General features: G+C 36.4%; 1 protein-coding gene across 1 annotated transcript in view; it reads left to right on the top strand.

Annotated features, from left to right (window-relative positions):
- The window catches only part of MAPK11 (mitogen-activated protein kinase 11), a 30,356-nt gene extending 16,074 nt beyond the window's left edge, over positions 1-14,282 (top strand). The window contains exons 5-12 of the mRNA XM_021555213.3: positions 1,500-1,529; positions 1,660-1,707; positions 4,020-4,134; positions 4,261-4,332; positions 5,929-6,008; positions 8,715-8,793; positions 10,198-10,371; positions 13,588-14,282. Of these exons, the coding sequence (XP_021410888.1) occupies positions 1,500-1,529; positions 1,660-1,707; positions 4,020-4,134; positions 4,261-4,332; positions 5,929-6,008; positions 8,715-8,793; positions 10,198-10,371; positions 13,588-13,661 (672 nt within the window). The 3' untranslated portion in view covers positions 13,662-14,282. The remainder of the gene's footprint in view (positions 1-1,499; positions 1,530-1,659; positions 1,708-4,019; positions 4,135-4,260; positions 4,333-5,928; positions 6,009-8,714; positions 8,794-10,197; positions 10,372-13,587) is intronic.
- The last annotated feature ends 205 nt before the right edge of the window (positions 14,283-14,487 follow it).

Below are 14,487 nucleotides of genomic sequence, written 5' to 3'. Positions count from 1 at the left end.
GCTAAGCTTTTTCTCAGATCAGTATGGATTTTCCCAAGATAAAAGCAAACAGAAAAGAGAGACATCAGCAGCTTTACTAGCTAACATAACAGTAATTGATATTTTAAACATGAAAAATAATATATGTTTGAAAGCAAGCCATGGTAAATACTGACTCTGAAATATATTTATTACATGATTTTAAACACCTTCTGCCTGAGACAGTAATTCTTATTCATGCATGCAGGTTCCATCACTTTAAGTACAGATTTTAGTGAATAAAAATTGTACAACTGAGCCCTTAATTGCTTTGCCTCATTTACGTGAGTAAATAGCTTAGTTAGGAAGATGGATTCTGGCATTAATTATCCTGCTTGTGGTTTTGAATGTTAGTCCATGTTGTGTCAAAGCTAAATAATAGTAAGAATTGTACTCTAAGTGAATATTAATTTCAGAAATGGACTCAGGTGCATTTCTGGCTCTGTTTCAAAGGGGAGAGGTTGATGGTGGCTCCTCTCTTCTGGAACTGAAATTCTCATTAAATTCTCATGTCTCATTAGCAAAAGAACATTTGATCCTATATATGACTGCTTGGTGGCACCAGAGGAGTTGCTGTGGTGTCTCAGCAGAGCAGGGACACAGTTCCTTCTGTTGATAGCAGTGGTTTAGCTTCCTCTTCATTCAGCTGCTTGCAGCTGCTGTGAGGAACATTGAGACATGGCCCTGCCTTCTGATAAACAGTTTTTAGGTCTGGAACACGAAGAATGCCCTTGTGTTCTCTTTGGGTTTTCTCAGTTGCTATAGAGGTTTTGTGTATAATCCCTTCTCCTAAAAAACATTACTTCACCTCTAGAGAATAGAAGATTTTCAAGGCCCTGCTCATGCTGGTTGATAAGATCATAGATAAACTTGCTGTTAATCCTAATTAGAGAACAATAGGCAATGACAGAGTAAGATGTTCTATTTTTTTTATTTTAAATGTTTTATGTAAAATAGCCACTGAAATACCACTTTGAAAGTGGACCTGAAGTAATGCATAGGTGGGTGTTTTGGTAACTGACCTGTCCCAGAGTGCAGGTCTGGCTGCTTTCACCCACATCAGTGTTCAAAGTATGGGAAAGTGACTTATATTGTGTAGGAGTCAACCATGCTGCTCTCTAGGCCACTGATTTCACTAGCCACCAGCGGATCAACATGGACACCCAGGGAAGGTTTTTTGGAGCAAATCCTGAACTGGTAAGAGACTTTATACAGAAGAATCCCTGTGAGTGCTGCCTTTCATGGTAGAATCTAGTCTTCATGGTTATCTTTCTTGAAATATGCAATTCTGGATAAGACAAAAAAGGGAGGTTTTGAAGTTTGACATACTTCTGATCTCTAAACATGGTATGACATACATATTTTCTGTATATAAAATAGTCAGTCTCAGAAGCAAAAAAAAAAAGGCAAGTGCCTTCAACCTCCCTTCACCTCTAACTTGAAATCTTACCCTTTTTGTTTTGTTTTGTTTTGTTTCACAGTATATTCACTCAGCTGGAATCATCCATCGGGTGAGTTCAGTCTTTGAGGTAATGAAAATGAATTGTGTCCTTCTGTGCATCAAATATTTTACTAAGACATAGTTACAATACATTTTAAAAGGTTGCAGTAGTACTTGACTAACTCTGTGTTCTGCTACAGGACCTGAAGCCCAGTAACCTAGCTGTAAATGAAGACTGTGAATTGAGGGTGAGTATCATGCTGTTTTAACAAAGAGTGCTGTAAAAACTCTCAATATGACAGTTTTATAAGAAAACATTAATTTCCATTTTTTATGGCTCATTCCATTAATTTCATCTGTTTGCTATTTGCCCATTTCTGTTTTCTCCCAAATGTTAAATTAATATGAATACAAATATCTTTGCAAAATCCCTATGTACCTCACAGATGGTAAATAGGTAATAGTTTGGTCCCTGAGTGAGTACTTAACTGAGTATATCTTGAGAGTCTGACCTGTGGTATATATCTGCATCTGCCATGTATAAATGCCTTGTAACAACTTTCATTTTTGTATCTATAGAACCTACAAGCTAAATTAAATAATGGTGGCAAAAAATAAACCAGTATTACCAATTACAGGCAGTAAGACAAACAAACAAAAAAACCCAAACAACCAAAAAGAACCCTATAATCCTTGCTTCCCAAATGCTATTTTGATGTACACATTTATATAAATACAACTTTTAGTGTGTCTGTGTGATATGCTACATAGTAAGCATGAGACTCTGGAGAAGGAAAAGATGTCTTGTAGCTCTCTAAGCTTTTAAGCTTAAGAATGAGAAGTTAAACCTTTCTCCATGACAGCCAGAAACATCTTTATTCCTGTTTCTAAGACTGTGATGCAATCACTTTATTCCAGCTGCAAGGGATTTAAGAAAAGACTCAAAATACCACAAGATCAGCAAAAAATCAAAATAATGAGTAAGAACGGTGCAGTTAGGTTCTTGCAGTAGTCTGGATCTGTGGTGAGAAACTAGTTCCTGTTTGATTTAGTAACACTTGCAGATGTTCAGCGAGTTTCATTATTATCTCTTTAATGTCTTCAGACATGTATGTTCAGCATGAAATTTTGTGGGTCATCTGCGTTTGATCATGTACTCTAAAAATGTGTACTGTATTTTTGTACTGGAAGTAAAGGAGACTTACTGTTTTTTTTTCTATTATTATTAAATCTGTGCACCTCCCTGGCTAGTGTTTGTTACACTGCTCTCTGCTTTGTTTATACTTATAGCTTTACTTCCTCAAATTATTTTTAATAGGAAAAACTAGTGGATATTTCCAAGTACTAGCAAAAAGGAAACAGAAGCAAAAGGAAGGAAAATGTGTGTGTGTGTGTGTGTGCACATTTGGTGGAAGGGATCAGCTGTTAAGGAAAAATATTGCCAAAATCCTTATAAAATAAGGCCATTACTGTTTGAGTTTCACGACATTATTTGTGCTTGTTTGCTCATGCATTTTTCTTCACTTACTTAAGAAATAAATTATGCTTTTAAACTATACTGGAAGTAAAGATGTGAATTATTTATATCTTAATATTTTTCTTTAGGCTTTTTAGATCTTTTAATTGGATTATAACTGAGGAATTTTGAATTATGCTCTTGAAATTTTCTTATTCCCTCTGAAAAGGATTAGCCATCAGCTTAATAAATAATCCTGGATCTCATCACAAGAGATACTCAATGATCTTACATTTTTATGTAAAGAGATGCTGGCTAGCTCAGATAAGTGACTTAACAGCACTGAGGCTCCCTTTCAAGGCAGTCTCTCTTAGAGCTAGGGTCAATGGGACATAGACTAATCAGAGAATAGAACAGAAAGCAAAGAAATTAGCTGGGGAAGTTCTGTTGAAATAACTTCCCATCAATGTAAACTTAGCAAGGAAAAGCATCTGGAGGGGAACACTGCCATCAAGCCTCGTTGTACATAAACAGAGCTCCATTATTTGTTTTGGTGGGCAAGTTCTACTGAAAACAAACGGGGTGTGATTTAAATTTACATTGTTACATAGGATATACGTTTCTCTCCTAGTGGCATCAGGATAATGTGTGATTTGAGTAAATGCTTAGACATAAGAAAATTAGACAGCAGAAATTCTGCAGATTTGTGATCAGCATATTTGGTCTTTAAATGGCCACTGGCATTGCTGTTAGCATTTTACACAAACACTCCCAGATTATAAATAATATGTCATTTTTTTATAGCAACAGTGTTTATTTTTAGTAAATTAATGTCAGCGGAAAATTGAACCTAAGGCAAAATATAAAGTCTGCCGTGGAGAACAAAACACCATGTTCATTGCAGTGGAAATATCTTTATGCAGCACCAGAGACTGCATGGATACAGCAGGAAGAGCAGATGAGTTCATCTGCAGAGTGCTGCTGATTTACTTCACCAATAGTGAGGGACTACAGAAAACTCAGTAATGAGTAATGGGAAAATCAGGACCTATAACAAAAATGAAAGGAGTTTTTAAAAGTTATTATTTTATTTTTATTCTGTAGATTTTAGACTTTGGTTTAGCTCGTCAAACTGATGATGAAATGACTGGATATGTTGCAACAAGATGGTACAGAGCTCCAGAAATTATGTTAAACTGGATGCACTACAATCAAACAGGTAAACTGTGAAGGCTTGTATTTTGCTACAGCTGGATATAGTGATAGTTTTAAACCACCAAGAAGCAGCTGTGTTTAAGGATCTCTTTGATTCATTGTGCACATTTCTGTCTCTGTTTTTTGGCAGTTGACATATGGTCAGTTGGATGCATCATGGCAGAGCTATTGAAGGGAAAGGCTTTGTTTCCAGGAAATGATTGTATCCTTAATATAAAACTTAAAATGGAACTAAAAAAATACTCTCTAATTCTTCCTTTTTTTTTTTTCCTAAGGACTTGCGTGTTTCTATAGACATGGTTTTGAGGTAAAAAACTTGTAAAAGTATAAACAATTTGCTAATCTTTCAGTTCAGGATATAGACAACTGAAAATGAGACCCACTGAAAAACCAGTAACAGATGTTCCTAAGCAACAAAAAGTTACATTTATTCTTTTGTGTATTTGTATTTAAATAATAACCTAGTTACAACAGGGTAGATTTCTTCCATGTGTGGATCTTACTGAATAACATATGCTAAAACTGCAGCTGAGTAAAGGCATCATTATTTCACCAGCTAATATGATTTAACAAAATAGAACTGCTTTTAGGCTGAAAGTTTCAGAAAATGCAAATGAGTTAACTTTTAAACAATAAGTGAATTAACAGATCTATTGTGTCCTGTTATAGTAAAAGAAGCCAGTAGTACCAGAAATGCCACAGGAGCAACAAAGCCCTTTCTTTACTGCAGCTCTGTGCTATGGTCCCTGATGGAGCATCAGGGATTTCCATTGCTGTTTCCTCTGCTGGCAGGAGCAAAAAAGAGATGTTTCTGAGGAGAGCAGTAAAATAATAAAAGAAAACTGAAGATAAACACATAATAAGGAATGAGGAAACAACTGCATCAAGCTTTTATTATGAGAAACAAGAACACATTCTTCTGTACTGAATATTGATATTTCTTGCTACTCTGAAACCCATCCAAAAACAAGTGCTTCTGCTGATACTAAGCTGTTGCTGGGTGCAAAGCATTATGACATTAGAATTGCCTGAAATAATCTTGAGAGCGCTGAGACCAAATCTCCCCACTGGCCTTCCTGTTGTGCTCAGCATCAGTAGCCTCTATTGTAACCACAGGCATTCTCCAGGTATATCATCATTGGGAGATGACTGACCTCAGACTGTTTGATTACATGATATGTGGTATTTTAAAAAATCAATATATATAGTTCACAAGAAATAAGATTTTTTGTTGTTGTTATAAAATATTGTCTGCAAGTATATGATTACATCAATTTAAATAAAGCTGTAAATCTTGAGTCTCTATAAAAATGTATTATACTTTACAAGTCCCAGGTGGCAATGAAAAATTAACATTTTCAAAGGTTTTAATTTTGAGACCTAGATAAAACAAAATTTTAAAGGCACCAAATTATAACTTTTCACTTGCCAGTCTTCAGATTAGTAATTTAGGCCTATGAGCTATGTATCATATTAAACTGATCTTCAGAAATCCCTCAGATCGCTGAAACATAAATATGCTACTAATATTAAGCTTAAGAATGTATTAAATTGGGAACTAGGACAGAAAAGCAGTATTTTTCATGCAGCTGACATACCTGACAAGTTAATATAGTACAGTAGAGAATTTGGTACTCCAGGATTAGGTTTAAGCAGATATGAATTGATATCCTTCTATGAGCTATGGTGGAATTGTCTTGCTGAATGGTTTTAAACATCTTATTTGCATGTAGGGAAGCTCATTAATTGTCTAAACCCAGAAGGACTGTGTGCTGTTTATTTCCCTGAAACTATACAGATATCGATCAACTGAAGAGAATAATGGAAGTTGTGGGCACGCCAAGTTCAGAGCTTCTGAAGAAGATATCATCAGAACATGTGAGTTCACAGCTTCATTCAGTTAACTGACTTTCCTTCATTCCTTCTCTAACTGGCATTCTATTTCACTTCCTGTGTTACATGGGCACTCAGTTTTGTAAACGAGCAAATTCCTTAAAATTATCCCTGTTTTTTTGCTGCTAGAATGCCACCATTCAAAAAATATGCCTTTGGAGGCATCCAGATACCTTGACTATCACTGGATAAATTTTGATACTTGTTCTCATGTACTCAGTTTTTGCAAAGTGTTAAGAAATTAGTCCCAATGATCTTTTAAAGTGCTTATAATTAAATTAAATTTTAAAAATTAAAACTGGTGCTCAGCTCATAGCATTATATTGTTGCTATTAAATCTGATGTCTCTGTAATTTGTATGCTTTACATTGTTGTAAGGTTTCTAAACAGAGATGTATCCAAATCAAGTAACATGTGTTCTGCATGAGTGCTCTATTTAGATTCCTATTCCTATTCTATTTAGATGGGCTTTTTAAGTTTCCATGTGACTTCTTTAATAATAATCTAGTAAATGAACAATTTCTACTTAATTTCTCTGCTAAAGTGACACTTAAAAGATTCATTGTAAACAGTAACTGTGGATAGCCAGCTGAGGAATGAGATGTAGTATTGTTTGATAAAGGTAGGTGATGGGCACAGTGTAAGAGTTCAGATAAACACCAGCACACAGATATCGCCTAAGCTGCAGCTGTTTTCTTTAGCCTCTTCTGTGTACATCTCAGACTAATACTAATGGCTATTTTTCACCTTGTGTATATATTGATGGGTTTCCTTTGACCTTACTAATAAATACACTAGCAGGTTAAGTACACAGGAGCAGTAGGAGAGCCAGAGCAACCCTGTATTTTTGGAAGGTCCAAGTATAATGCAACCTCATCGTCACAGGCCAATACACAGTCCCAGAGATTTTGGCTAGCCAGTGCCTAAGAATGGCTGGGGCAGGAGACTAACTAAGCATCCATCCTTTTGCCAGGGACTTGATCAACCAACAAATCTCAGACTGTGCTGTCTTAAGCATAGGACCTTGTATAGTCTCATAGATCCTTTTGTAGCCTTCATGTGTTGTTAAGATCCTACAGGTTTTGCTGTAACACATTCTCAGTGTATACAAATGTGTTATTTTCCCACAAATAGTGAGCTTTTTGATCATGAGAGTGACACCTTAAATACTTCCTGGAAATAGTATGTCCTTTGTTCTTTTAATTTCTTGTGTTTCAGAGCATAGCTCAGTGAGGTACAGGAATCCTGAAACTATTTTATTTGGGCTAATTGTACATTTAGAGCAAAGGCAGAATACAAAAACCAGGTTAATGAACAGGAGTGCTGCTAGGTCACCTTTGGGCTGCTGTTGCCTCATTAGAGGAACAATGTCAAATGAGATGCATATTCTGCTTGGAGGTAATTGCCAGCTGCAAGGGAATTTCTTCATTCTAGTTCTTCTTTAGCATGTCGTTTGGCTTTATTGTTTAGTTATTTCTTAATGCAGCTTGCAGAATAGACAATTTTTTGACATTCCTGTAACAGCAATGTCAGAGATTTGCTGAAATGCCAAGCCTATTTTCAGCTATAAGTAGAGGATTAAAGAACTGGAAACTAATAAATCAACTTCCTTGGATATTTCAGCACAAGTTACTGAGGTGTTTGTCAGTGTTTCATGTTAATATGAGTTTAAATGGTAATTGTATTTCAGAATAATTTAAACATTGGGATTCTCTTGGTCAGGTTTCTGAGGTGAGGATATAAGCAGAGGGGACAGGTTAGTGCTAGTAAGACTTTGATAGGTCTGTGTTGTTTCCAAGGGATTTCTGGGCAAGGTTGGAGGTAATTGTCACTGCATCTTGTTTAGTCATGTTAGGATTTGTTTTTGATTAGTTACTGTTTTCCATGAGCCAAGGATGCTTACTTAGCCTTCTGCAGATATTGTCCTTCTAACAGGACTGCTAAATCTTGAGAGCCATTTTAAAAGGGTTAGGGTTTGTCCAAAGACCAGCTGAGGTTTTTAATGGATTTAGGGAATAGCTACCTGCTTCTTTTTTGACAATTCCTTTTCAGAATTCCCTGTTCTGTCTGATCCAATATTCAACCTCTTCTCTTGACAACCTACCTACCTCAGCCTAAAAATTTGTAGCTGATGTACTATTAGGCTGACATTTGTGGATCCTATACCAAGGCAGGCTTTTACTAGCTGAGTTTAAATTAACCTTTCACAGCCACAGTGAAAAAGCAAGCTCTTAAATTCTGTTAAACATCTGAAAATCTGTTTGCATGGAGTATCAGACTTTGTTATTCGGTCTGTGAAGCTACGTCTCACCAGAGAAGAGAGAGGGAAGGCTGCAGATTGAATTATACCACTTTGCTGAGGGTAACTGAAAGATTATTAAGGCTGCAGTTTCTGATTGAGCTTTACATGCATGTGTTCCCTGGGGATATACTGCAATGAACCAGTAAGCACAGGTGAAAACTAAAGTGCTAACCCTTAAACCAAAATGCACCTGCTTAAAGCTCTCTTGCTTATTGTCCAGTGTACAGGAGTGAGTGTTTGAAACAAGGTCGTACATTGTGGTTTTATGTAAAGAGATTTTCTATGTATAAGAAAGATTAAAAAAATGGCTGTTTTTTTAGAGTTAATGTAGTTACTGTTGAGCAAAAGTTAACCCTGTGGATATGGTATGTATATTGACTTATTTCTAGGCAAGAAAATACATCGAATCTCTTCCACATATGCCTCAACAAGATTTGAAAGCAGTGTTTCGTGGTGCCAATCCATTAGGTAAGAAAGTCAGACTGACACAGATAAATTTTTTCACTAACATTGGGACTCAAGCATTCCTTGTGTTCCTTGCTGTATGATCCCATATAATAATAATAATAATCAGACCAGTGAGAAGAGCATTGCTTAACCTTTCTTCCTGAGACTGTTTTCCCCTTCAGAAGCCTGTGTCTTTTGTTTCTGATGGAGATTATAAGAACTTTCTAAAGGGAAATGGTCCATGGATGAAAAGCAAAAGCCAGCTGTACACAGCAAAAATAAATTAAAATGCCATTGGGTCTAGATTAGAGACAGAACTTCTGGCTCAGAAAGGCCATGAGCTGTAAATGACTGGCAAGCAAAAGAATGTACCAAAGGAACAAGCAAAGGAAGTACAGCTGTTTGAATGACCCTTTGGAGTATTATTTCCTAGGAATATATGAGCCATTGTTGGACACAGGATACTGGGCTAAGGCAGACCTTTGATCTGATCCTGTATAGTTGTTTTTCTGTCTAATCAATTGGTTCTGCCTGTACAAGAGAGATGTTTCTGTGAACTTTTTCTTGTGACATAAAAAGGAGACACTTGAGTCATCAGAGTCATCTCACTGCAGTACCAGGTGAGTTCTATCAAGGAATTATATATCCCATTATGTGGAAGTAATGCGAGTAAAAATGTTTTGAATTAATTTTGTGTATTAATACAAATTTTATTCTTACAAATACAAGTAGTTTGGAACACTTTCATATTAAAAAATGGGATTTATTTTCCTGAACTACATGAGAGCATGCTACATATTAATAGCATAAAGGCAAATTAATGCCAATGCTTATATGAAAGCAGTAAAAAAATAGTATTTGAAATTAGTTATGATAACATTTCAATTAAAAACTAATTTCAGCCGTACAACTCTCTCTTATTTCTGGTATACTTCAAATGTCAACTGCAAATGTATTTTGTTTATGCTGGGTCCTGTGAAGTTGCTTTGGGCTTTTCACCTGATCATTTCATTGGTGCAGCTTATTAAAGGTGTCATCTCACACTTTATTATTCACAAGTAACTTAGCTTGGTCCTGATCAGTGAAAACTTAAGCATACGAAGCACAACACAGGATATTACCTTATAAGCACACACGGATCTTTTTAGGATTAAGTCCTTGGATATCCAAAGAGGTGAATCAGATCTCCAGTTGACTATACTGAACCTTTGTGCATGCCACAAGCAAACCAAAAGCTTCCTTCAGCTCTCTTTTGTACTTGCAGTACAAAATCTTCAAAACCTACTTGTTATGTTGCCTAAATTTTGCCAGTAATATTAATTGTGTTTAAGGTGAGTGAGAATATATGGAGTGTAAACAGTTGCCTTTTTTTTTATCTCCTCACAGTCTGTTCTGGCTTTTAACTACATTTCTGTTTTGCCTTAGCTGTAGATCTCCTTGAGAAGATGCTTATTTTAGACAGTGATAAAAGGATCACTGCGTCGGAAGCACTTGCCCATCCCTACTTTGTACAGTACCACGATCCGGATGATGAACCTGAGGCTGAGCTGTATGACGAGTCCATAGAGAACAAGGAGCGAACCATAGATGAATGGAAAGGTATCAGAACCTTTAATAACAGTTTTCCTCCATTTCTAGCCAGAGGAATTTGAACTTTTAAGCCTCAAGTAAACAAGATCAGTTCATATGTGTGCTTGTGGGAGCAGACAGGTAGAAAATATATTTCTTCTCTGGATTTTGCCCACTCCCCCACTTCTGTCATCTCCTTACTAGATTCCCTTTACCAGTGAAAGCTTAACTAAAAGCTGATGCTAGCTATCAGGTAATTACACATTCTGTTTTGTTTTTAGTTTTCTAGGTCAGATCCGCAGCTGAAATAACTGTCCTGGGGCAAGTGACACTACTTGGGATTCTGGTGTAGTTCTGACCAGAACCAGAAAGTAATATTATCCACATAGATGTGTATTTTGTTAATAATTCTTTAGATAGCAAAGGAATTTTGATTAATAACTACACCATGCTATTGGTTCTGTTTGAGATGATAGTTGATGATTTTACTTGGGAGTGACACCCCAAAACCTTTCTTTGGTAAATACTGCAACAACCTGCCATGCTTGCAACACAATCAGATTGCACTGCAGTATCACAGAAGTAAGGTGGCTCAACATTAGATTGCAAGTACTCTGAAAAGTACAGTCCAATTTCACCACTGTCTAATGAGGACATATTATTCTGAAAATTCCTTAGTAGAGATTTTCAATTGAGAATAATGTTGTAGAAAAGTAATTGTTTCTGTTTATCAAGAAAGGTCTTTCCTTGGCTTAAGAAGAAATATGTCTTCTATAAAATAAATGTTCTTTTGTTTCTATTTGCATTTTCTGTAACTTTTACTTGGGAAAAATTTGATAAAAATGTATTATCATAGTGGTTAGGTTTATGATGAAAAATACTCTTATGTCTTACTCATGCCCATCTACTTGTGCCATGTTTTATCCTGGGTATTACAGGGGAGAAAGCAGACTGTCTACAGCAAATGTATCTAAAAGATAGATAATAGTGAGTTCATGGCTCTCTCTACAATAAATAACCTCCTAGAGCCCTGGAGAGGCTTTTGTAGAAGCTGACTGTGTCTGTACAAACAAGGAGGATTGACTGGCATCGCTTACTCCTTACACATGCAAAACCTGGCAGCCTACAGCAGCACCCATCCATCTTGTTTGCTGAGAGCTGCATTCATTTGCTGCTGTACTTAGAAGTGGGTGATTTTTTTTTTCTGCTGCTTTTTCAGTTGCCTGAGTCTTTAACAGGAAAGTTTAACAATTTCTGAGTCATGAAGCGGATTTCTGTTTGTGATGAAACTCCACTGAAATTATGTCAGGAACAATCTTTGCTTAACAGCTTAACACTTTCTAAACTGAAATGAGGACATGAAGGTGATTTCTCTTGGAAGGATTTCTCTGTATCATATTTATCACTGCATTTTTCATGTATCATTTTTTACATCATTGACCTTGACAGAACTACAGGTCAAATTCCTTCTTTATTCAGGTTTAAAAAAAGGCCTGAGAGAAAAATCTCCAAACTTGCACAGCAGGTTTGCTGCTTTTCCTTCTTCCCTCTGGCCATATTTTTATCTTGGGGAATAAACTTTTTATTTTCAAGTACAGCATGTGCCACATTTAAGTAAGATGAAATAAAATGTTTGTAATGTCGATAAAATATTGACCCAATATCTCAAGATATTGTTGGTATGTTCCTGCCCTTTTTCTGTTCAAGTTAAAAATCAGTGATGCCTGATCTCAAGGGGCTGAGCACCAAAGTAAAATGAGATTTCAGAACTTTTTGTCTTCCATATTATGCACTTCAGAGTTTTTTTGGCCTCCATTGCACACTGCTGAGGTTAACAACCCAAGCTCACAGATTTCTTACTGACATGTTTAATCTGTTAGAAAATATTTTAAAATTTTAGAGGCCAAGAATATTCTATTCAGAGTTGAATGCTATACATTCTCTCCTTAGATGTTGCTCCAGTTGCATGTCTCTGCTGAGTAGGTGCGGTGAGGTGTGGGTAAAGAGCTTCATAAACATAAACCACACAGCCAGTGAGAATAATTTCTAATACAGCTCCGGGTGTCCGATTTGTGAGGACACTGGCTTCTCCAAGTTCAGTCAGCTGTAGCTGCTCCCTGGCTGCCTGTAATTCTGTGTAGTAGTCATAAGTCAGTCACTCGAAGTCACTTAACATATCCTCTGATGCCTGGAGTTCTGCACACAGAACTTTTCCTTCACAGAAACCCCTCACTGAAACTGTACACAGTGGTACAGCACAACACAGCCAGAGCGTAAGCAAGATCCAGTCCCAAGATTTTTTACATGATTTTTAGAGGAGTCCTAGGTACACTTGCAGGCATAGCAGCTGTCTCAGACAGAGGTACTTAATAAAAAAGCTAATAGGCTTGAGATTGATATCATCACTGTTTGGAGAACAGAACCTGAAGTAGTGCCTTAACCTGAAGTTAGCCATATGCAAACAGGATTTCATCCTTTAAAAGCAGCATCTAATTTGAGAAAATATGAAAGAGGTAGCCACTGACAACATATTCCATTAATGTCCAAGGCAGAAAACAGGACATGATTGCGTGAAAAGATAAAGGGTTATTTCCAAAGCAGGGTAACATAGCAAGTAACCCATTAGTTTCTAGCTATTGATGAATATAGAATTTCCTGATGAAAGCTGTTACATACTTCTAAGACAAAAAGAAATTTTTTTTCAGAGTAACATAAAATTAAGTCAGCTACAATAAAACATTAAAAAAAGCCACAAAGAAAACACCAAAAATCCAAATAAAGCCAGGATCACAAGGAATTAGCACAGAACTGCAAATTATACATAATTGAAGGCAACTGGCTGAGAGTATATTCTTTATACTCCACAGTAAAAAGTGTATATTTTGAAATCTATCTAGGTACTTTTAAAGATTCCATTTTCCATTACATATTGTCTTTTATTACATCATTTTGGCAGGTCATCTGACAGCGTAATTGATGTTTTTATTTCAGGGCCTGTGTGTTTTAGTAATTAGTTGAAGGGGACAGTCATGTTGTACAATAAAAGCATTTGAGAGTCTGATTTGTAATCTGAGGTTAAGAGGAGGATTCCTAATGAATTCAGTCTGGTTTTGGATCTGGACACTAAAGAGGCTGGAAATACAAACTACAAGTCATGTGTATCTGCAGAATTGTTTTGTCTGGAATATTTTTCTTTTGGAGAAAATATCACCTAATTCTTCTCTCTTCCTTACGCCCCCTCTACAGAACTTACCTATGAAGAAGTGAATAGCTTTAAACCACCTGACTTAAAAATGGACAGCCTGGAGATAGAACAGTGAATACAGTCAGCTCTGTCTTGCCTTGCTGCACTACGAAGACTGTTAAAATATAACCATACAATTTAACCTGTGGTCAGACATAGATCTTACTATCCAAAGATGTTGGAGGAGATGTGGAAAAACAGATGCATTAAACAGAAGCCAGATGCTGTCTGGTTTGGGTGGGGGTGTTTCTTGCCTTGTAATATGAATGTATTCCCAACTCACAAAGGGTGGTAAAGAACTGCTTCATTCTGACAAAATTATGCACTGAGTTCTGTCAAGCCATGTGTTCTGCATGTTTCATTTTATCAGTTGTATTGCCAAAATAAAGGTGACCTTTTAAATTAATTTTAAAATTGTACATTTAAAGCATGAATGTATACAAACATAAACAAGAAGTCCATACAAGCAATCCTTTTTTTTCTTCTTTTTTTTCTTTTTTTTTGTGGCATTTTATCTGTCTGTTTTCGTACTATTTATAGTTAGTGCCTTTATGAAGAGAGGGCATGGTAGTGAGATAGACAGAATATGCATATGTAGTCATATCTGTGGTGGTCTTACACATGTACTGGATGTCTCCCAAGCAATCTTAACACCAGTTCAAAGTCAGTTAAAATAAATCTTTCTCTTCTCTTGCCATTCAAGTGTCTGTTCTCATTATTTTCCACACCTATTTTTTAATCTGCACAGTTCCCATCTGTGAGACAGTTTTACTTCCCAGTGGTATTCCTCACCATTCCATTGCTGGACTGTTGGTGAATTTGCCTGGGTTTACAGGAAGGTGCCATGAAGGTACTGCAGCAGAGCTCTGTAGACTTCTGCAAGCTTCAGCAAAGGCTGTCAC

Source organism: Lonchura striata, chromosome 5 (genome assembly GCF_046129695.1).
Source record: "Lonchura striata isolate bLonStr1 chromosome 5, bLonStr1.mat, whole genome shotgun sequence".
Lineage (NCBI taxonomy): Eukaryota > Metazoa > Chordata > Aves > Passeriformes > Estrildidae > Lonchura > Lonchura striata.
This window is presented reverse-complemented; position numbering and strand designations above follow the sequence as displayed.